The 23,978-nt window shown below is 38.4% G+C and overlaps 2 protein-coding genes across 2 annotated transcripts in view; one reads left to right on the top strand and one right to left on the bottom strand.

Moving 5' to 3' along the window:
• Positions 1–23,978, bottom strand: part of LOC111608336 (testis-expressed protein 9-like) — a 32,563-nt gene that overhangs the window by 6,471 nt on the left and 2,114 nt on the right. The window lies entirely within an intron of this gene.
• Positions 117–22,345, top strand: rfx7 (regulatory factor X7). The gene is made up of 9 exons (XM_014474880.2): positions 117–327; positions 6,274–6,307; positions 9,065–9,150; positions 9,941–10,063; positions 12,000–12,116; positions 13,664–13,748; positions 13,842–14,061; positions 15,173–15,453; positions 16,124–22,345. The coding sequence occupies exons 1-9, from the start codon at positions 131–133 to the stop codon at positions 19,088–19,090; spliced, it is 4,110 nt and encodes a 1,369-aa protein (XP_014330366.1). The 5' UTR covers positions 117–130; the 3' UTR covers positions 19,091–22,345.

Raw genomic sequence — 23,978 nt, 5'->3', positions numbered from 1 at the left:
GGCCGGCCGGCGGGTGTCCGGAGTCTGAAGCGAGCGATGTCGAAGGAGGAGCCCTGGGTGGCCACAACAACAACAACAACAACAACAACAACAGGGCGCGCTGCTGTCCCGCCCCAACGTGTCCCGGTCCATGTCCGCTAACCCGACTCCGCCTGTCTCCGTCCAGTCCCGTCCATTCCAGGCCAGTCCCGCTCAGAGGCGCACCCCGATGGCCGATGAGGATCCCCAGCAGCCGGACACCGGAGCGGGGAGTCAGCCCGGCCTGCTGCCCGGGCTGCAGGGTGCCGAGACCAGCGCTCTGCAGCTCAGGATCAAGAACTCCATCTGGTGAGGTTTTACACCTAACTGTTTGGGCATGCACCATGCCGGATAAGACATCTCATCACTACCCGTGGTTTTTGTAAATTTAGAGCAACACACGAGATAAAATCAGTATAAAATGTAGTAGTTGTAAGTATAAGCTGTAGTAGTATTTTTTTTGGCAAGTCTCTGTGACAACGGAAATGCAAAACCGTTCTCAAGTATGAGCACCTCTGGTGTTCAAGTGAAGGTAAAAAGTAACCATAAAATAGAGAAATAAATAAATACTCAAGTAAGACGAGGTTATAAAAATGTTTGGTAAAACCTGATTACGGCTGCAACTAATGATTATTTTAATGATCGACCATTCTATCGATTAATTGAAAAAAATGCGCACATTCTAGAGACTATTTAACTACTTGAGCCGTTTTTATACAGCATTATAAATACATGAAAAGATGCAAACAAAGAAACTATTAAGTGACTTTTTAAAACAGAAAGTACATATTTCATTGCCTAAATGTAATAACATAAGAACATTTTCTTTTTTTTAAAGTGTTTGAACCAGATGAGGGTAAAACTATAGGCCACTCAGACAAACGTTTCATCATCTTACATTCAAAATGTTTATATATCTTTTGTATAGTTGTGGCTTTGAGTTAGTTGTTCTTTCAGCAAAAACGATTAATCAATTACTAAATTAGTGGTTCATTATTTCCATAATGTATTCATCACCATTAATCCGATTAATTGCTTCAGCCTGATAGCTGATCATATCTAATAATATCATTTAGTAGTTATGAGATCAGACAAAAAATATGAAAGTAAATGCAAATTGTAGTTTTTCAAAGATCAGTGTATGTAGCGTACATTGATCTCCAAATTGGACAACACATTAAGTTGATAAAAAATAACATTAGAACATTAGTTTGTTCTAATGAATTAGTTTGTTTGGGTTGAGTGAAGTATATAAACTAGATGCTCCTGTTCTGGGTTGAAAGGTAAGTATAAGTACTCCGTAATTAAAGTTTAGTATATCCAAGAAGTCTCACTTTAACATAAAATATGCGTGTCTGTCTGGTGTTTTCAGTTTGTTTTTCATTCAGTGAAGTAACTCTTGATGGGTAGAGTAGCCAGAGATTGACCTCAAACTATGGTGCAGTAAAACTACTCCTATAAGTACATTTTGTTCAAAACGTTACTCAGGTAAAAGTAACTGAGTAAAAATAGCTAGTTACAGCTCACCTCTGGTTGTACTTCAGTACAGGTGGAGTGTCATAAAATGTTCCTTCGCTGGCAAAAGGAAGTTATTTTCCTCACATGAGTTTGTGTTTGTCAATGTAGTTTATCACTGTTGATATTATAGATAACACTTTAGCAGCAACTTTGTAACCCAGACAGTAACTTTAAGCTCATTTGAGCTTTTTATTAGTATAACCTAGTCGAGTCTGCAAACATCACTAGATCCACTAATCAGCGTCTTCTATTATTTTTTTTACAAATTTTATCTTTTTTATTTTAAAAGAATATGGGAATAAGTTAGAAAAAATGTGTGTTTTTAATTGAATTTGTTGTTTTGAATCAAGCAGAAACTGAAAGAGATCATCCCCATTTATTCATCAAAGCATGCGTTTTAACTTGTATTTTATTTCTATTAAACACGACATGCTGTTGATTCGTGTGTTTTAAAAGAACAAAAATGGTGGGAGTTCTTAGTTTTGATGTATTTATTGAATAGGAGGAACAATTTCTGATTTCTTAGCATTTGATTGGCCTATCGTCAATCAGAGCTGACAAAAATGTCTCTGTTCTGATCTCTGGTTAACAAAAGCATCTCTGCAGTCCTGATTTATTTGTTCTTCCATTAAGATGTTCAAGCAGCCTTAATGAAATTATTATTCTGTGTTCATTGTTAACGTTCCTCCACTGTCCTCGTTAGCCTCCAAATGTTTAATCCTGTGCCGTTTCAAATGTAAGAGTCCTTATATCAGCATGTTGTCTGGATCTGTTAACGTTAGTGTTTTTAAATCTACACTTCAAGAGTTTTGTGTAAATAAAAGGTCACGACCCTCTATTCTGTAGAAAGCTCTTCATGTTTATTAATCAAGTTTGAGCTGATGTGTTGGAATGAAGGAGTTTTGAATATTCAATTATTTTTTAGTTTTGATTTCCAAGAAATCAAACTGTCATTGAACTAATCATAGTTTGGCTTTTTGATACAGTAAACATTGATCCATATGGTATTAAATTCACTCCATTATTATTATTACTTATCACATTTGTAAAAGTGTGCGTGTGTGTATGCTGCCAATCAATTTCTTCCAGTGTGGGATAAGTTTCATCCACAATGCTTTCTAGGGTTTAGTTATCCTGCTTGATTTCAACCAAATGTTTTTCCTTCCACTCAACTTTCCATGTTTACAGCCAGCTTCTTTAACAATGACTTTCTCTGTGAATGATTGTCACCTGGAAATCTGGCAACTCAGTAGTTTTCTCCACGACTGAGTAGGCCATAACATAACATAGCATCTATTTTCAAAAAACGTTTTTATTCGTCTTAATATTAACATTTTCTGAAAAGCTGACTTTTGGGTTTTCACTCGTTGTTAGTCATAATTATCAAAAGTAACAGAAAAAATGCTTGGAACAGAAATATGTGTGATTAATGAATCTGTAAATGAGCATCATTGTTTCAAACCCATATTTAATATCCTAATTTACTGAAATGCTTCTGAATATGGCATCAATTTTACTACTTTTAATGAAGGCTTATAGTTAGAAAAAGGCAGAGTTTCAGAAAAAGAAGACTTTTTTAACAAGACAGAGGCCCAATGTCAAGGTGTTAAATTACAAAGTCAAAATTCGTAATTAAAATGTTTGATATACGGCTCTGGAAAAAATTAAGAGACCACTTAACATGATCAGTTTCTCTGATTTTAGTCTTTATAGGTAAATGTTTGAGTAAAATGAACATTGTTCTTTTATGCTATGAACTACTGACAACGTGTCTGAAATTACAAGCAAGAATTTAGTATTTATGTGCAGAAAATGAGAAATGGTCAAAATAACAAAACATGCAGTGCTTTCAGACCTCAAATAATACAAAGAAAACATATTCATATTTATAAACAATACTAATGTTTTAACTCAGGAAGAGTTCAGAAATCAATATTTGGTGGAATAACCAGGTTTTCAAAGGGGTTCACAGCAATGGACTCTTCATTTTTTCCAGATCTGTATATTACTGATATTTTTATAACAAATGAAGGTAAAATAATTGATTGTACTATAAAATAGCACTCTGTGCCTAGAACGTACACAATACTACCCCTTTAAGATACACAGCTGTTGAATTCAGCTAATTTTTCTAATGTTGGGTTTTTAAAAAAAACATTAAATTTATTCCAATAAAACCAATTAAGCTTGACTCAACTGCCTGTTTTCTGGTGGTGTTAAGTTACGGAGCTGCGTTAAACCCTAAAACAGAGAAATGTAGGCGTTTTGCATCATGTTAACAGTGATGGCATAAAGTGTTAGGTTTTACTCAAGCCTGTTCTCTGACCTTTTATTTCTGAACGAAACCAAGGAGCCATAAAATGCCAAAAGGCTGAGTGACCAGAAACAGCTCAGAGTTCAACCGTCTGCAGAAACGTCACTTATCTGGTGTCGATGTCGTAGACGTTTTCTGCTCTAAAAAGGCCGAAACTCACAGAGGTCAGAGTTCATTTTCTGTTGTAGCTGCATGGCTGCTGTTTTTCTCATTCATTCCTCGCAGAATGAACTGCAGCTGTTGCATCAGTTCTTTATTTCTGCAGCTGAACCCTTGCTAAACATTGCGTCAGGTGTCATTCAGCCTACCTACCAGCTCTACCTCACAAAGAGCTTAATGACGGGCTTTCAGCAGCAGGAAATCCTCGGCCCCCTGGTAAGAGCGAATTAAAGAGAGCCGCTCATGTCACGGCTCAGAACATCTCCTGATTCTGATCCGCCCAGCGCCGCCAAGTAAGAGACTTTACCCATCGCCCCCTTCTGTCTCAGAGACTCACCTAAACATGAGAGCTCATTTAAATACATTAAAGTGAATAAAGGATTTAAAAATAGTTTTCTGTTTTTTGACTTAACCTGTTGTATTTATTATTATATATTCCATGAGGGAATAATGAAGTATATTGATTCAGTAGAGAGCTTTCTCATTACAAAGGCAATATGAGAACAAATTATGATGAACAAAATGTAATATATATATATAATTTTTTATATGTAACAGATTTTATTTTCTCTATCATTATTAACAAAGAAAATAATTGATAATTATAAATTATAGATATAATTTTTTATATGTATTTTTTTTATTCTAATTTTTATATACACATATTACATTTTTTGTTTAAAGACGTATTTTTGTGGATGGTTTATTTATGCTTAGTTGCTTATATTATTACAAATTAAGTTAAGAGATAGACAGACAAGATTTTTTCCTCAAATTTTTGTTTATGTTCCTTTTAAACTGTAAATTCAATAAGTAAATAAATAAATAAAATATTTGTGGAGTGTACCATAGGCTTACTGTCAATAGCAAACAAGAGGTAAACATTTATCTCTGGTTATTAGGTTTAAAGTTTTTTAAAAGTAAAATGTAAAATATTGTACAAATAGTGCCATTAAAAGCATTTTCTCCATTGCAGATTTATTTTGTTTTTTTATTAGATCAGGAAAAAGTATTTTCATACAGTATTTGTCAAAGCTGACTTGAGTAAATACAAAATGCAGTTTTCAATTAATGATTATTTTAATCATTTTCCAACCATATGTGATAAATATAATTCCAAACTAAACATAACCACTTTGTGACAGTTGGTGTTTTCTAGTTCACTGTGGAGGATTCTGGCCCTAAATTGTTTCATTTCGCCACTCTAGAGGTTTTTAGAGCATGATCAGCCCGCCTAAAGCCACAATATTTAACTTTTACAGCAAAATTGTTTTTTCCATATTTGTTAAAACTCATATTTTAACAACTTATGAGGCAGATAATCTGAAAAAATGTCAAGTTTCTCCACTTCCTCCCAGTGATAACATTGCGGCCTACAGAAATGCTTCACTCCCAGTCAAAAACAACCAATCAGAGCCAGGAGGAGGGTCTTAGCGCTGACAATCATCCTCGGATAGACGCTGCTTAATGTGGTAATGGTGGAAAACTGTTTATCCGCCATTATCAGTGGTCATGCTAACTAGCCTTAGCCTTCTTGTAGCGTAGCAGAGAGAAAACCCTCTTCCTGGCTCTGATTGGTTGTTTCTGACCGAGTGGTGTATTTCTGCAGATTGTACTGGAGGCACTGGGAGAAGGCAGATGAGACCCAGTTTTTCACAGTTTGTCTTACATTATACTGTCACAATATAATGATAATTTTAACAAGTATGTAATGAGCATGTTTTTTGTTTAAAAGCTGCATGCATAATAAAACCTGCTTCATGGGTTTTTTACGGGTGGTTTGAAGCATCGTCCGTTCAGCTTGAGGTCACAACCTGACCGACATTCTCCTTCAGGGTTTTTGGTAGAGAGCAGAATGATTTTTATTTTTATCAATTATGACAATTAGTTCAGGTCTGAATCTACAAAACAGCCTCAGTCCATCACACATTTTTATTCTGAAAATGCTGTGATAAGGTTAGGTAAAAAAATACTAAAAGTATTAGTTTTACTGCTGTACGCCTGAAGCTACGTTTAATTAGACAGACAGAATGTGGTTTTCTCAGCGACGGTGAGTGAATTTCCTGATTGATGGAGCATCTTAGAAAACATGTTTTTCTGTTCGTTTCGACGTGTCGCTCCTCTAGTAGACGACCTGAGAGATGCTGCAGGGAGGGTCGTCACATACCAAACATTCCTCTGCTTTATAAATAAATACTGTTTAGGAACAAGCGTTCATGTTACACCGGCTTCATGCTAATTCATATTTTGTGTTTGTTTTACAGCAAATCTGTCCAGTCAAAAGTGGAAGACATCCTGGTGAGTTCTCAGTCTACGAAGTACAACTAAAACCTTTTGGTTAATCTGATGTTTGTGGAAATAAAGATAATCATGATGTTCAAATTTTTTTCTTTTTTTTTTACTTTTCCAATAATGAGACGATCGTTTTCATTTGCTGGGAGTTTGCTGTTTGATCCTCAGCTGTCCCTGTTGGTCTCTGACTAAGACTTATTTCCTCACAGAGGTTTCAACTAATTGATTAAATATTACTTCAGTCATCTATGTTTCAGATTCACATGGTAGCTTCTTACAGGTTGTTTTATTATGAAAATCCAGGACAGTACTTCCTGCTGGAAAGGAATCAAAATGTAAAAATTATTGAATGATTTGACCGACGACTCCAGGAAACTGAATTTATAAACATGAGTTACTACATCCATCCATCCATCCATTCATACATCCAACCATCCATTCATCCATCCATCCAACCATCCATTCATACATCCATCCATCTATCCAACCATCCATCCATCCATCCGTCCAACCATCCAACCATCTATCCAACCATCCATTCATCTATCCAGCCATTCATCCGACCATCTATCCAACCGTCCATCCATCTATCCAACCATCCATTCATCTATCCAGCCATCCATCCAACCATCTATCCAACCGTCCATTCATCTATCCAGCCATCCATCCAACCATCTATCCAACCATCCATTCATCTATCCGTCCATCCATCCATCTATCCAACCGTCCATCCATCCATCCGTCCAACCATCCAACCATCTATCCATCCATCCAGCCATCCATCTAACCATCTATCCAACCGTCCATTCATCTATCCAGCCATCCATCCAACCATCTATCCAACCGTCCATTCATCCATCCATCCGCCAACCATCCATTCATCCATCCATCCGTCCAACCATCCATTCATCCATCCATCCAACCATCCATTCATCTACCCAACCATCCATTCATCCATCCGTCCGTCCAACCATCCAGCCATCCATCCATCCATTCTTGCATCCATCCATCCATCCATTAGTTAATTTATCCATCATACTGAACCACTAGCATCCACTAATTCATTCTAAGTTTTATTATTTTGTCTAAATTATTATAACTTTTTCTCTTTTTGAAAATGTGACATCAACTAAAAACCTAGAAAACATGTTAAATTTTTAAAACAAAAATAAAAAGTAACTCATTTGATAAGTGGCTGTAAGTTAGATTCTGATAAACCAATAAGAAAACAATCTGCATTAATATTCATTAGAACTGAGACTTCACTCTAATTAACAGGTCACATTAAGTCACTTTATCTACACAAGTACAAACTCTGAGCTAGGACTGATGACCTCTAAATTTACACTTGATGTGCGACCTTAATTATTTTTGTTTCATTGTGTGAAAGCTGCAGACAACCTTTGACCTTAAGCCAGGGGGTGAACTCAGAGGATCAGTGGAGCTGTGCTGGGAGACGTGTTAACAGCAGAAGACTCTGGTTCAGTCTGCAGACCGTCCTGCCCTACAGGAGCCGGCCTGTCTGTCCTTCCGTCTGTCCACAGCGTCTTACTAAACTGAGTGTGTGCACAGTGTTGTGTAGCACACACAGCAGATACATGAATCCCTCAGAGCTCACTCAGCTGCTGTCACCACTGTCTGCCAAACCTAAGACTCTGAAACATTTAACCTCTTATTAAAACGTAGGCACAATATAACCACATGACAAGACAGCAAGACTGCAGAAACTGTACCAGATAAACCTCAGACTGATCGCCCTCCATCACAGGTCAACACACCCTGGTACACACACGTCTGAAACCTTTAGAGGAATCTTTAGCTTAGCTATTGTTTTAATATGAGTGTCAATTATTAATAATAATGCTGAGTGACTTCATAATACATGTGTGTCAGAAACTAACATCATGTTAAGCTGAACACCAGCGTAGTAAAAAATGGTGGTGGTCGTATCATGCTGCTGCGGCCATGTTTTTTCCTCATTTCAGCGAAGATCGTTAGAGATGATTGGAAAAAATCTGCTAGAGGCTCTAAGAGAGGAGGATCACTTTATTAGTACAACGAATATAAAACCAGAGGTACTAGAGAATTGTTTTTGTGTTAGAAAGACCTAGTCAAAGTCTGGAACCAGAGGGTTCCAAAGTATCATGATACTGTACTTTGTGTTGGTCTGTCATATAAAATACCAGTGAAGTACACTCGAGTTTTTGGTTACAAGGAAAAAATGCCACAGTTACTGATTTTTTTAACTCCAGGTGAAATGATGTATTTATGTGTTATTGCTTGAAAAGGGGTGTACACTAAAATCAATATTTTTGTCACATGGGCCAAATCATCGAGTCTAAAGTATTTACTGGCAAAGAAAAAAACTCAAATAAAACAAAGCAACTAAAGTCTTCCAATTGTTTTTTTGTTTTGTTTTGCTATTCATCGCAGATACAAAACATAAACAGGATTTTGAACATTTGCATTTAATTTTCAAATTCTTTTGGACTCAGTTGAACAAATTTATACTCAAGACATAAAAACAGGATTTGGGTCATTTTCCTTTAAAATGTTTACAGAGTTGAGCTGAGTTCAATAAATAAATAAAAAAGCAGATTTAGATGCAGCAAAGTTTTCTTTTCAGTAAAAATCCCTGGATGAAAATGTTTCTACTTATTATACAAGCTTAGTTGCAAAAAATAATACTTTGTGTTGTACTTAGGATTCACCCCGATTAAAAATATAAACTTTTATCCTTTTTTTATTTTTTTACGTCTGCAGCAAGATGTGGAGAAGTTCTCAGACATCGAAAAACTCTACCTCTACCTCAAGTTGCCTACTGGTCCCAGCAGCAGCGCAGAGAAAAGGTAAAACCTCACAGGGCAATAAATCGACTTTTTTAATTAATCAAATTTTTGGTCTTTTTGGTCTTGGAAAATCTGGATTTTTTCCTCCATAGTTCAGTGACGTCAGGGTGCGTAGATGGCGGCGGCTATTTATTTGAACTTTAAATTCAGAATATTAGAGCCAGGCTACAATTTTTCTTTTAAATTGCAAGAGTAAAGTCATAATATTACAAGAAAAATATATGACAATAGAGTCGAAATAACTCAAGAATACAGTCACAATATTAGGAGAGTAAAGTCGTAATTTTATATTTTAAAATAAAAAATTAAAGTGAGAAATTTTAAGACTCTTGTAAATTTATATTTCGGTATAGGTTTTAAAGATAATATTTAATCTTTTAGCACATTCTGTTTGTTATCAGTAGCAGGATTTTTAAACGATTGCTCAAACAATTATATTTATTTCGAAGAAAGAACCACTTGAACTGGGCTAACGACTTGTTTTCTCATAATTTTTCCGATAAAAATGAGCTGTTTTTCTGCTAATTTTAGCTTAATATAGGCTCGCTCTACCACTCTTCTTTTTAAGAAAATCAGATCTGGCATGAAAAAAAAATCTGATTTTACCTCAAGCCGTGTCGCCCAGCACTGATCTCACCTGCATGATAAATAAACACCTGAGCAATAACAACGATCCATGATCAAACCACAGAACATGTTTGCGATAAACTGTTCGTATCGATGGCTTTGAGGAGGTTTTTGTGTTGCTGAATCAGTTTCTGTGCAGTCAGTGACTCGGCTCTTTTCTCAGTGACCAGAGCGCCCTGTCGTCCAGCCGCACTCAGCAGATGCACGCGTTCGGCTGGATCCGCGACTATCTGGAGGAATACCCGGAGACCTCGCTTCCCAAGCAGGAGGTCTACGATGAGTACAAGTACGGACAGACGGAGCAAAACTTTGCTGCAGAAGTCCACTTATTTTAGCCACAACTTTAGAATTTTGCTTTTAGCATACAGCGACTAAATAAGACATTTTTCAGAAGTTGCTTTTGTTTTTAATTTTCCTTTGTGCGAACACCTTTCAGTGTTTGTGCCGCGTCCTGCCCTACATTACTGCAGGCTAAAGTGTCGGTATAAATAGATGCAGCAGGCATGAGAATCACAGAGCAGCATGTGTTGGTAATATTAGAATGGAAAATCTGAGACAGCCATTGAAAAGCTCTGACACTCTTATATAACTTTTTTTTTTTTATCTATTTAACTCCACCAGAACAAAAATACAGCAGCCTCCAGAAACATTGGCGCCTTCGGGACCGGCTGCTAAAAAAAAAGACCCAAAACATGCAGCAGGCTTAGTGTTTGTTTGATGCCTACAAGGTTTATCTAAGTGAATGGGAACTACAGCTGATAATCAATCAATAATCAACCAGGGCAGAGGTTTTAGTGAACTTTACATGTATATTTTGGGACCCGTATTGATTGATGCAACCTGATAGATCTGTAGTGTCAACAGGTGAAGGTTGTTCCTGCACGATCTGGAAAAGTCTGGGATTTGATTCAGCATTTTTGGGCCAGTTTGGAAAACAAAAAATGAGTTTCTAAAAATTATTTGCAATTCCAGATTTTAATTCCTGTCCCATCACTCCAAGAACCCCAAATCTTGCCAAGAATTTCTGGTCTGGCTTTTAGTGCAAATATCTTAGTAAGACAAAACTAACTTATAAGTAACTTTTCAGTATAGGAGCTTGTCTAATATCAATAATTCCTTAAAAAATACTAGTTCCACTGGAAATAGTATTTCACTTATATGACAAAATGTCTTAACCCCAGTGGAACTAAAACTTTTTAAAAATCAATATTAAGGAATTATTGACTTAAAACAAGCTCCTGTATTTTGCTGAAAAGTTACTTGTAAGTTATTTTGTGTCTTATTTAAAGTGTATTAAGGTATTTTCCCAAGAAACTAGAATAAAAATACTTGGTAAGATTTTATATTTTTGTGATGGTGATCTTCTAAATGTTTCCTTTCTTCCATGTGACCTTCCTTCATTCCTTCTTTTATCCTTCATAGACGTCCTTCCTTCTTTTCATTCTTGTATTATCAAAAAATGCTGAAATTCAGCGCATTGCAAAAATATTCACACCCTTTTCATACCCGTACCAATGTCTCCACATTTTATCACATTACAACAATAAACTCAATAAACTTAACTGTACTTTGTTGGTATTTTTGTGATACACCAAAACAAATAAATGTAGTTTTTTTTAATATAATATAAAAATGAATGACTTTCATTTTTATTCAAATAAAATGTAGAAAATTGACTCCAGTTTCAGGCTGTCTCTCAATCAGATGTGTGAAGTTTAGAGGCTGTGTGTTTTTGTTTTTGTTGCCAATCGTTTCAAAATAACTTCACTGAAATTTTATGAAGGACAACAATTTTGGGTTTTGGGAATGTTAATTTTTTTAGGACACAACATAAAAAACAGAGTTTTAAACTTAAGAGAGAGAAAATTACGTAAGAAGCATGTATTGTTGTGGAAATTCAATGCAAAATCTATTTTTAAAAAAGTAAAAACTACTAAAAACCTGCATTTGTTATTAGAGCTACACTTAAAAACATTAGTTGATTCTATATCGTCTGTTTAAGCAAAGACATTAAGTAAAGTTCAAGAGCCACTTGTGGCTCCGAAGCCTAAAATTATATTGAGTTTTACGGCTTCAATGTGACAAAAAGCAAAAGTTTGTGAGATAAAAATGCTTCTGCAAGGCATTTCACAGTGAAACGCCGAGCCGAGACGTCATGTGAGCGCTCTCTCACTCTTTGCCGTTATTATTCACTCATTTATTTTCTCTCTTGTATGATTCAGGAGCTTCTGTGACAATCTCAACTATCATCCACTGAGTGCCGCAGATTTTGGGAAGATGATGAAAAACGTCTTCCCGAACATGAAGGCGCGTCGGCTCGGCATGAGAGGGAAATCTAAATATCCTTTACTGGAATGGACCGTACTGTACCAGTCTGGACCATGTCTGTCTGCGTGTGTGTGTGTGTGTCTGGTCTAAGACCATCTGCTGCAGCAGTTCATAAGCTCTCTAAATATAGATGTGAAATGAAATGAAGCCCCCTTCTACCTCAAAGGCAGCAGCAGAATACAGAGACCCTCGGGGGCGTCTCTGTAATCTTGACCTTCATGCGTAGCCGTGCCTGTTGAGCTCGTGACGTCAAGCTGCTGTTTGTTTTGTGTTCATGACCTTCACTGAGGTTAATGTCATTATCTCAGAGGAAGGTGGGGTCAGATATCTTTAATTTCGTCAAGTGGTTAAAAAAGACATCTTGGTTAGCTGAAGGGAGACTGGTTTTTAGATTAAAGCTTCAGAAAAACCGTTTTTTTTTTATTAACATTAAGTTGAATTAAAAAGCTAAAACATAGACTTTAGTTTTACTGTGTAGGTTGTCAAGATTTTTGTTTACTGCATATTTCAGTAAAAATGCAGTTTAAAGTGCTTAATAGATAAAAAAGAAACATTAGACTTCAGTGGTAAAATAAAGCGAAGTAATAAAACTAGATGTTCAGTCAGTGTGCCAGTTATTAAACAATGGCAGTTCTAAACAAATTGGTTTCCATCTTAAACTAACTAAATGTTTCAGCATTTTTGCTGTTTTCTAGAAGATTGTTCCTTGATTCTGGTTCTGAGGATCTCCAGCATGTTTGGTCAGCTAGCTTTACTGCTGTACAATGGCTGCTGGATAAGACAAGAGTTTTGTTGTCGACTTATCATCCAGAAACCACTTCCTGCATTCTTGTTGGTTGTGCAAGAGGCTCTACTTCTGCTTTTCAAAGTCGTAGGGTTGTATAATTGCGCATCTGTTTGCAGCCAGTTTCAGGAAAACGTTGAGTTGGGGGTGTGGCCAGCAGCAGCTTATTTGGATTTAAAGTGGCCCTACACTGCAAAAATACAAAATCTTACCAAGTAATTTTGGTCTAGTTTCCAACGCAAATATCTTAGCAAACTTGAAATAAGACAAAACTAACTTACTTTTAGCAAGATATAGAGAGGCTTGTTTTAAGTAAACAACTCCTTAATATTGATGGAAAAAGTACTAGTTCCATTGGCAGATAAATTAACTTATAACAAGACATTTTTCCCATGTTATAAGTTAATTTATCTGCCAATAATAGAGCAAGTACTTTTTCATCAATATTAAGGAATTATTTACTTAAAACAATCCTCTATACCATGCTGAAAAGTTACTTTCAAGTTAGTTTTGTCTTATTTCAAGTGTAATAAGATGTTTGCACTGGAAACTAGACCAAAATTACTTGGTAAGATTTTGTGTTTTTGCAGTGTAAGCAGCTTGTTATGAAAGAAGCTCACAATAGAATCTAATTATTTAAGAATGCTTTTGTGTGGGGGGGAAAAAATCTAATGAAGATGTCTTGTTTAGCCCATAGACCGTTCCTAACCTGTTTAAATACTTCCTAAAATGTTCTAGTACAAATTCACTATTTTGGCCTTAACTCTGAGTTACATATTGCTACAGTGGACTAAGAAAGAGACCTTTCGTCCACATGCCGTCTTTACCCACTTTGGACCTCCATAAATCAGCAGATGGAGTAAGCAAACCGGACTTTTTAAAAACATTTTTAGTGCTGGAGAACCTTTTATTAATCTGTTCTTGCCTGTATAACTCCATCCGCGTCGAGCAGCTTCAGTGTGACGCCCTGGAGTCGCCATGCCATGTGAGCGGCATCAAGGAGGAGGTTCGTTTTGCAGCCTGTGATCTCGTGTGTGAGTGGGCCCAGAAGGTTCTGAAGCGCCAGTTTGATGCCGTGGAAGACCTGGCCCGCTTTCTGATCGACAGCCATTACATCAGCAACAAGTCTCTGGCAGCTCTCACGCTAATGACCGGCGCAGCAGCAGCAGCAGGTGAGCAAGCTAACGCTGCCGAAAGGTGGGGGAGACATCTAGTGGCAGCAACTCGTTACTGCACTCTCTATGGAGGGCCAAAACTGACGTAATTAAAAATTAAAGCAGAAATGTGTATTTTTTGTTTTTCCTTTTCCTTAAACATGTGTTCATCAAGAAATTAAAATATTTTCTTTTGCCTTTTCTTTACAAGTGCGTTTTTATAAAAAAAAAAGGATATATTTTCTTTTTTGTTTTCCTTAAACATGCATTTCATCAAGAAATGTATATATTTTGTTTAGTCTTTTCCTTATACAACCATTTGTTCTTTTGTCATTGCCTTGTCTCCTTTTTTAAGTGTGTGTCGCTTTAAATTGGATTAATTTTGTCAAATCAGTTTTTGACTTGAAATATTTTTACTAAAATGCTCAAATGTTTTTTAGAATGCACATATTTTTTATATGACGAAAACTTTTATTCTAAAATACATTTGGGTAGTGACTAGCTACATTTATTTGGGTGACTTTTTGGGAAAAACATTAATTTTAAGAGTACTATTACTACGTTGCACTTTTTACTCTTACTATCTGTACTTGTACTCGAGTAAAATTCCTGGATACTCTATCCACTGTGAGTAACTTCCATTAATAAAAACAAACTTGTTTTAACAAAAAAAATCACCAGACACACACCTGAAGTTTTTGTTAGTTTCTTAAGTTTTATAGCGAAAGAAATTGATTTGGTAAAATGTTTATTTTTGCCTGATTTTGTTATTTATATAAGTTATTTTCATTGTGGTCTTACCAAATACCAAAATTTTCACATAGTTTTATATTTTGGTCCTTCTGGTTATGTGTTTTTTAAATATTGATTGATGTTTTGATCAGTTACTCAGTACTTGAGTAGACTTTTTGCTAAATACGTTTTTACTCTTGAGTAATTTCTTACTTTTTTACTTTGTCTTGAGTAAAAATAAGTTGAACCGGTGCTATACTCTTATTTATGTGCAGTTTTTGGGTACTCTACCCACCACAAAGTAATGAAAAATATTTATTTCATTGTGAACAACAGTAAACTATATAAATAACATTGTTGTTGCAGTGTGTCTTTAAGTCCTTCTGTATGTCTCCAGAGGTCAAACCTCAGCAGACCGTCTCAGCCTTTGCACCCACAGCCGAGGCTCAGCCTTTCCAGCCCCAAGGCAAAATGTTTTCGTCGCCGTCTGTAGACGCAAAGCAGCAGCTGCAGAGGAAGATCCAGAGAAAGCAGCAGGAGCAGAAGATGCTGTCTCCTGTTCTGGGAGAGGAACAGACGAAGCGGATGCTGGACAGTGTGACTTGTGGCAGCCCAAGCCCTCCCTCCCCGCAGCCAACCATCGGCATCGTGGTGGCAGCTGTGCCAAGTCCCATCACAGTAAGAAATCTGGATTATGTCTTTTAATTCCAGACAGAAGGGGGTGAAATTACCACAATAACTCCAGATTGGCTGGAAAGCATAACGTCTCCCCTTTCAGAAACCATTGGAATTTTTAATTTAGCGCAAAGTGTGGCAGAATTACGCCACACTTTGCGCTGCAAATTTGGCTGGATCCACGCCAATCCATTCAGTCTGGAAGGGTTCATCTTAGGACTGAAACGATTCCTCCAATGATTAGAGTACCTCGATTATTAAAATTCCGAGAGGAAAATTTATCTGCCTCGAAGCGTCGTTAAATTATGTTTTATTATTTAGCGCACCGTGTTCCGCCCGGGTCGTTATTAGTGGTGGGCAGCGCTCTCACTTCCGCCTTTGGAGTTGTTGCTAAGCGCTAGCAGCATGATGTTGAATTGTCTGGCGTTTTAGCAGGTTTTGGGGACAAATAAGTATTGTTACATTATGTGGCGCAATTATCAGAGTCCGATAGGTTTTCTGCTGTCGGAACCGCGTCGTCACCGTGTGAGAGAGAGAGGAACAAGATACTCGATTAATCGTAAAAATATTCTATAGAGTACTCCATTACTAAAATATTCTTTTACAACAACCCTAGTTCATCTGACTAATCGCTTCAGCCCTAACTGTGTGTATAATTGTTTTTTGTGTTTAGGTGCAGAAGAGTGGGCAGCTGATGTCGCTGAGTCCTGTGGCAGCAGTGGAGAGCAAAGTTCTGCCGATCAACTTCCAGATGGTTTCCCAGCCGGTTCAGGTAGTGAAGCAGAGCCCCAAACCTGCCCAGAATAACCTGACCAGTCCAGCGGGGGAACGCCCAGTTCGCCAGCGTTACGCTCAAATCCTGCCCAAGCCCTCTGCCACCTCCGGCATCGCCATGCGCTCGCCCTCCGCCATGATCATCGCCAACAGCCCCATTAAGACAGTGATGACCACATGTCAAGTCAGCCCTGTCAGCCTGGTCAAGATGACCACCATTTCTTTGGCGCCTACAAGCGGGGAGACGACGTCCCTCACAAACACCATGCTGCGGCCGGTGTCTGCAGGCGTCGCTTCTGCAGCTGCAGCAGACGCCGGCTCCAACCAGAACGCACGGAGCGCTTCTGCCGTGGCCGTCCTGGCCCCGATAACCGGGGCAGACACTCAGAGCATGGATGTGGAAATGGAAGTTGAAGCAATACATATGAACAGCCAAATGCAAAATCCCAGCAGTCAGGCTTTGACCCAGGACGGAGCAGCAAACAGAGCTGGAGGTCCAGTTCAGAGAGCAGCTAGTGTGCCCATTCCTCACTCCAAAGGCTTCCTGGGTCTGGAGGAAACATCGGCCAACTCAAGCAGTGGAAACTCCTCGTCTGCGGTCAAAAGTAGCAGTAATACTGCCAATAAAGCCGGCTCTTTACTCTTAACCTCTTCTGATCTGAACACCAGCACTCTTTCTTTAGCAAACACCAGCAGATTATTGTCCTGCAGAGAATCCGCCCAAGCAGAAGACGGGTTCTTATCAACGAAGAGCTTCAGGAAACGCTCGGGCCTCACTTCAGACCTCTCCCCAGTTAAACGGGTTTTTATGCCCCAGCAGCCAGCAGAGGGTGCTGGTTATGTCCAAGGCCAAGGTAGCTCAGGTAGACCAGAGAGTGCACCAGCCTCCAGGGAGCTAGAGAGGAAAATGAGCAGCGTCTTCTCCTCTCAGGTCCATGTCCAAAGTTCTTCCTCTCTCTTCAACTCGGTTGCCAAAACACAAAGCTCAATGCAGAGGAAAAACACTCCCAGTGTTATGGAAACTGGTGACACCTTGATGCAGGAGCAGAGGGGGCATGCAGTGGGTAACATGCATGGCATACCAGCTAACCCCGGCTACCAGAATCATGCAGGCGTGACTTCAAACTCAGCTTATCAGTGCAGTTCTGCTGCAAACTCCCTTCAATTTGTGAATCAAGCAGCTCCTAATCAGCTCCTGATGCAGGAGCACATGGATTACTTCTCCTTCGATGATGATGTGACGCAGGACAGCATCGTGGAGGAACTGGTCCAGATGGAGGAGCAGATGAAACTGAAACGGCTGCAGGGGCTGGGAAGCTGCGGCCCGCTGCAGGGCCAAGCCATCCTGACGCCAAACAGCATCACATCCGCCAACCAGAGCATGAGTGGTTTCTATCAGGCCCCCTGCAGCCTCATCCACACCCCCACTCCCACCTCAGAGGTGATGGGTGGAGCCCAGGCCCTGACCGGAGACAGCCCCTGCTCTCTGATCGCCTCCACCACCCCGGTGGACAGTGCCTTGGGCAGCAGCCGCCACACCCCCATCGGGACGCCTCACTCCAACTGCAGCAGCACCATCCCTCCCAGTCCGGTGGAGTGCAGGAACCCATTCGCGTTCACGCCCATCAACTCCAGCATGACGTGTTTCCACGACAGCAGCCCCGTCTCCAGCAGCCCCGTCAAGCCCATGCAGCGGCCCACGGCGACCCACCCCGACAAGGCCAGGCTGGATTGGATGAACAGCAGCTACAGCAGCAGCGGCAGCTCAAACAAATCAAACGACGGAATGGGAATCCTCACCGGCTACAGAGGCCTGACAGATGAGCCGTTTCAGAAACCTCACGCCTTCGCCATTCCCCATGTGCGCCACCATGAAGGGCACTGTGGCCGCCTGACCCCCATCTCCCCGGTGCAGCAGCAGGTTGCCAGCATGAGCAGGCAGGAGGGCTTCGCCGTGCCGGCGCCTCTGGATAACAAAACTACCTGTACGACGTTTCGCTGTCGCAGCGTTAGCCCAGCCGTGCATCAGAGAAACCTCAGCACTCTTCCCAACGTCCCGCGCTCTGTGGTGTCTCCCTTCAACTCTCCCGTAACGCCAGAGGTGCTGAACATTTTTGCCAACAGCGAGGCAAACCTCATGGTCAGCAGCTTGGCTCAGCGAAGCCGCTCCGTGCCGCTGAACGTCATGATGCAAACCGAAGTGCAGCAATGCAGCAGCATCAGCAGCATCCTTCTGAGCAAGCTGGAAGGGGACCACGATGACGCGCTGCGCGGTTTAGGCGTGCACGGCGTTCCCTCCACCTACACTGCTCGGATGAACCTGACCCAGATGCTGGAGTCCAACTCCAGCCGCTCTTGTGGCGATGACAGCCTGAGCCTGATGGCGTCTGAGTCCAGCGGCAGCTCACAGCAGCCAGGCTACCTCATAGAAAACACTGTTGACAAACAAATGAGTCTCTCAGCAGGCAACAACCAAACTCAGCCAGCCTCTGCAGAGCAGCAGCAGGCTCAGTTGGCAATGCTAGCTTTGAGCTCGCAGCATCAGCATTTGGACTTCAGGAACACGCAGCAGCACCACCTCCTGACGGGGCCGCTCATGGAGCAGGTGTCGGAGCTCACCGCGGGCGGGGCAGACTTCCCCTGTGAGATCAGGATGACATCAGAGCTGTCTGGCAGCATCAACGACTTGAACTCGCTGGACACAAACCTGCTGTTTGACCCCAGTCAGCAGCAGAGCCGGTTTCACAGTGCCGCATCCGAGGAGCTGAACGACCAGCTGTTCCAGCAAATCAGCGACACGCCTCACTCAGGCGGACTGGACTGGCTGGAGAGCAAAGATCACCCAACTGTTGGGCTGATGGGCTGAAAAATTAGACTTTTTCCATTTAAAACTGATGTAGCTGTGTGTTTTTTAATGTATTTATCAGGTATTTATACCGTAACTCTAATGTACTAACAAAACTGAGGACACACTGGAGGTTTGTCCAGTTTAAGTGCCATGCTGTACTGATATAATGCTGCAACACAAAAACGTCCCTTTAATTATACAATAAAAAAATCACCTTTTTATCAAAAGTAACTCCAGCAAGCAGATAGAGCAAAAAGATAAACACCTGCCTAAACTCACTGTTGTGTATTTCTCTAAATATACAGTTACATCATGGTATTTAACATTTAAAAACTACATCAATGTTTAAAAGAACATCATATAAATGAAACTACAATCTATTGTTAACTATTAATATATATTACCACAGATCTGTGTGTCATAGACTTTAATGTAGGAATAAAACTCAACAGTTTACTTAGCTATTAATAAAAACTAACCTGTGTGAAAGTGCTCACCTGTGATGCCGCAACATCTAATATTCTCAAGTTTCAAGACAAACAAATTAAAATTTTTACATAAACACACAAAAATTCATTTCTTGTGACATATTTTCTCATTATCTGCCTGATAACAAACTAAACTTACTTAAGGTAACAAAGTATTCAGATTGTAAAGTGTCAGGAACGCAGTTTACATTTTTGTGTTAGCTAAAGTATAAAGTGTATAAAGTTGTTTGTGGTTCTATTTACTACAAAGTTGAGATGAATACAAAAACCTGGTTAAGAATGCAAAGTAACCTATGTTTTTTATTTTTGGATTATTTTTAGACTAAAAAGATAAAAATGATCCATCTAAACCAGCTGTCTGTGCTTCCAGGTACACACTTGTTGACATGACATTTTGGATCAAATTGTCATGTCAACAAGAGATTTTGATCCAAATTCATCTATGTAGCTCTAATCTTTATACAAATATATGTACGATCATGTTTTAGCTATCTAATCATATACAAATATAACCAGCCACATTTATTTTCAACCCTGGTAAAGAAAAATATGAATCACACAGAAATATTATTTTAAAAAATCCAGCACTTACTTTGAGTAGGAATTTAAAAATCCAGTGTTTAGAAATAATTATTTCTACAAAATCACCACTGGTGCAAATGTTGAAATGAATGTAGCTGAAGCCTTTTTTATTTATTCTTTATTTATGTCTACTATTAATTTATTTATACCTTACACAGAGGTTTGTTTGCTTTAGCCACTAGTGCATAATGATGCATATTTATTATCTTTATGTCCTTCTTTAAAAAAGGGATTCAAACAGGAAGGGAGACCAGTAACTCTGCCACTGTTGATCCAGTTAAATGCAGTTATTCCCTAACTTTGATTATTTACGTTATTTTCCTGTAAGAGACAATGCTACTGCAATAAAAGAATAAATTATTGAGTTTTTCTTTGCAAAATGTGTGTAAAAGTTATCTTTACAGGACCTTAAACGGAAGAGAAAAATGTTCCTAAAGATTTTCAAGCTTTAAAAACATTTTTGATGTTTGTTTCATGCTTTTATTTAATAGAAACATCGTTGATCTTGGCAGATTTAGTGCTAATAATTCCGTTAAAACTACATGATTTCAATCAAAAAGATGTTAGGAGATTAAACAAAAATTAAATTTTTGTTTAATTTTCTCAAAAATAGCTTTAAATAAAAAATGTCGCACCAGCAGGGTCCTTTTCAACCACTAAATAAAAGAAAATGTTTGTAATAAAACCACTTTACTAACAAAACCCATTGAATGGGTGGTTCTTGCACTGTTTTTATTAATAATGAACATGAAAAGCAATTGTAATCTTTCTTTTTTTTTTTTTTTGCAAGTTTCCTGCTTCTCTTTTGTGGCTTTATGAATATTTATTTTAAACCACTGCATGCTAGAAAGGAATTGCCTGGATTTTATTTTGTAATTCGAGCCAGGTGCTGTAAAATCTCTGCTATGTTTAAACTGGCAGGACAATTAAATGGAGGGTCAGACTTCACCTGAAACACGGTGAAGAAAACTTCACCTTTACGTCAACAGAAACGCTCACAGAGGAATAAAAGCAGAATATGGTTTAATTCTCATTAATGCGTAACGTCAGACTCAATGCTTGTCGTAATGAAAGCGGTGCTTTTATTTTATTGGCTGGGCTGTGTAATAAACCTGTGGCTACAGCGCTGACAATCTGTTGTGCTTTACAATAAAAACAAGAATAATCACTGTGTTCCGGCTGCCATGTGAAGCTTCTCTTCCTACCCAGCGGAGCTTCACGCTAAACAAAAGATGCACCTGAGGATCTCTGGTTCCTGAGCCTTATGTCCATGCCAAAGATGTCTCCTCCAGAAACTTGCACTGTGCAATGAGTGCAATGTTAAATAGTGCTGTGTGTTAGCAGCTAAAAGCCATGTGACTGCACTTTGAAAGTACAACAAGAAGTAGAAACCTTGTGACGTTTACAGCACTGGAAAGACATTTGTCTCTAAAATGTAGTAATCTCTCTGTTTACTATCTTTGATGCTTTTGTTTAAGCAGCAGGAACATGTTTTATATAGGGAAACTTATCCTAGAGGCGACGAATTGATCTACTGTTTGTAATTTTTATTGGTGATTTTCTGATCTGACTCTAGTGCTGTGTTTTGTGCAGACGTGAAGTGTGGTCAGTTCTGGTTGCTTTACTACTATTTATTTACGCCGGGTTGTTTGTACAGAAGAACTAAGACATGTAATGTTGCATAAACACAATAACTCAACTAGCATTTTATATTATCAACATATACTACCACAATAAGGTACATCTCTTCTTGTTTCATTGAATTTCCTTTTAGATGCATCCTGGCTCCTTAGATTCAGGATGGAGATCCAAAAACGTTTGCACTTGTTTCTGTGGAAGTGGCACTGTGTGTAATGGTTATCTGCTCAAAGAATAATGTCTGGATACATTAAAAGTGCAGTCATTTGAACCTTGCTGATTATATTTGACTGCTAAAAAGCAGACTTTATATTTGTTGTGTGCATTTTTCCGCCCCAGGTTTCCATTGTTTTACTGTGTGTTCATTAGCACTAATGTTTCACTAAGACTTTACCCTTCCTCTTGTAAGTGGTGCCGAGATGTAGAGCTTTTCTCCACTGTAATCATTTTGCTGTGACGTTTTTTTTTGTTTTGTTTTTTTGTATTTTAGACATTGCTTTTATGAGAGGAAGTGCTTGATGCATTTTTTAAAAAACACCTTTTAAAACTAATAAACATTTTTAAGTACAAGAGACTGCTGGGTTTTTATATCCGTGTGAAGGAAGATGAAGCAGGAGGTTTACCTCAGCAAGATCCCGTATGAGAAATTACATTAGACATGAATGTTTTTGGCAAGTGAGAATAGTACGGAGCAGGAATAGGGCCACTGGAAAGAAAGAAGAATTAGGACTTTTTTCTCAGAATTCTGAGATTAAAGTCATTATTCTGAAAAAGAAATTCCGAGATTAACGTCAGAATTTTGAGAAAAAATAATTTTGAGATTAAGGTTATTATCGTTTGTCACCAGGTTCCGAAACAGCTTTTTCCCACTTGCCATCAGACTGCTGAACTCTTAACTGGACTGCACTCAAAATCTGGTCTCCACTTCATACCTTGCACATGTACAGAGCGAAGTAACTTCCATTTTACTGTCAGTCCTGCACTTTATATTTCATATTCATATTTTATACTGTATTTTATTTTATTCTGGAGTAACCTCACAACATTGGAACCTCAAAACACTGTCCTGAGCCGTATGCAATGAAATTTCGTTCTGTATACACCCTGTGCATGCAAAATGACAATAAATAAAGTCAGTCTAAGTCTAAGTCTATTCTGAGAAAAAAATTCTGAGATTAAAGTCAGAATTTTGAGAAAAAGATTCTGAGATTAAAGTCATTATTATGAGATTAAAGTTATTCTGAGATTAAAGTCAGAATTTTGAGATTAAAGTCAGAATTTTGAGGAAAAAAAATTTGAGATTAAAGTCAGAATTCTGAGATTAATGTTAGAATTCTGAGATTAAAGTCAGAATTCTGAGATTAATGTTAGAATTCTGAGAAAAAGATTCTGAGATTAAAGTTAGAATTCTGAGATTAAAGTCAGAATTTTGAGAAAAAGATTCTGAGATTAAAGTCATTATTATGAGATTAAAGTTATTCTGAGATTAAAGTCAGAATTTTGAGATTAAAGTCAGAATTCTGAGATTAATGTTAGAATTCTGAGATTAAAGTCAGAATTCTGAGATTAATGTTAGAATTCTGAGAAAAAGATTCTGAGATTAAAGTTAGAATTCTGAGATTAAAGTCAGAATTTTGAGAAAAAGATTCTGAGATTAAAGTCATTATTATGAGATTAAAGTTATTCTGAGATTAAAGTCAGAATTTTGAGATTAAAGTCAGAATTCGGAGATTAATGTTAGAATTCTGAGAAAAAGATTCTGAGATTAAAGTTAGAATTCTAAGATTAAAGTAAGATTTCTTTTCCAGTGGCCCTAATCCTTTTCTGTGAAAGATGCATGTCTCGATGAGAAGTATTGCAAGATGTCTGAGTTTCCATAGCAACAAATGTCCTCTCTGTATAGTGCCAAGGGAGAATATTTTCTTGTAACGATTATTAATAGTTTTTCACACTTTCTAAATGTCATGCTTTCCTTTCAACTTCCAGTACCTGATCAAGCTCAGGAGGTTTTATGTTAACAAAAGAGGAGACTCCACATGCAGGTTCTTATTTGCCCAATTACTTTAATACTTTAATAATAAAGAAATAACTAAATGGGAGATGAGTAATGTTACAGACTGGATTTTTAGTCTGATTTTTATTACTCTAAGGCCAAATGAGGACAGGAATCAAAGGTAACTAAAGCAGTGAGACCAGGC

This window comes from Xiphophorus maculatus, chromosome 4, assembly GCF_002775205.1.
Source record: "Xiphophorus maculatus strain JP 163 A chromosome 4, X_maculatus-5.0-male, whole genome shotgun sequence".
NCBI classification, from domain to species: Eukaryota; Metazoa; Chordata; class Actinopteri; order Cyprinodontiformes; family Poeciliidae; genus Xiphophorus; species Xiphophorus maculatus.
The sequence above is the reverse complement of the archived record's forward strand: the minus strand, read 5'-3'. Positions and strand labels throughout refer to the sequence as shown.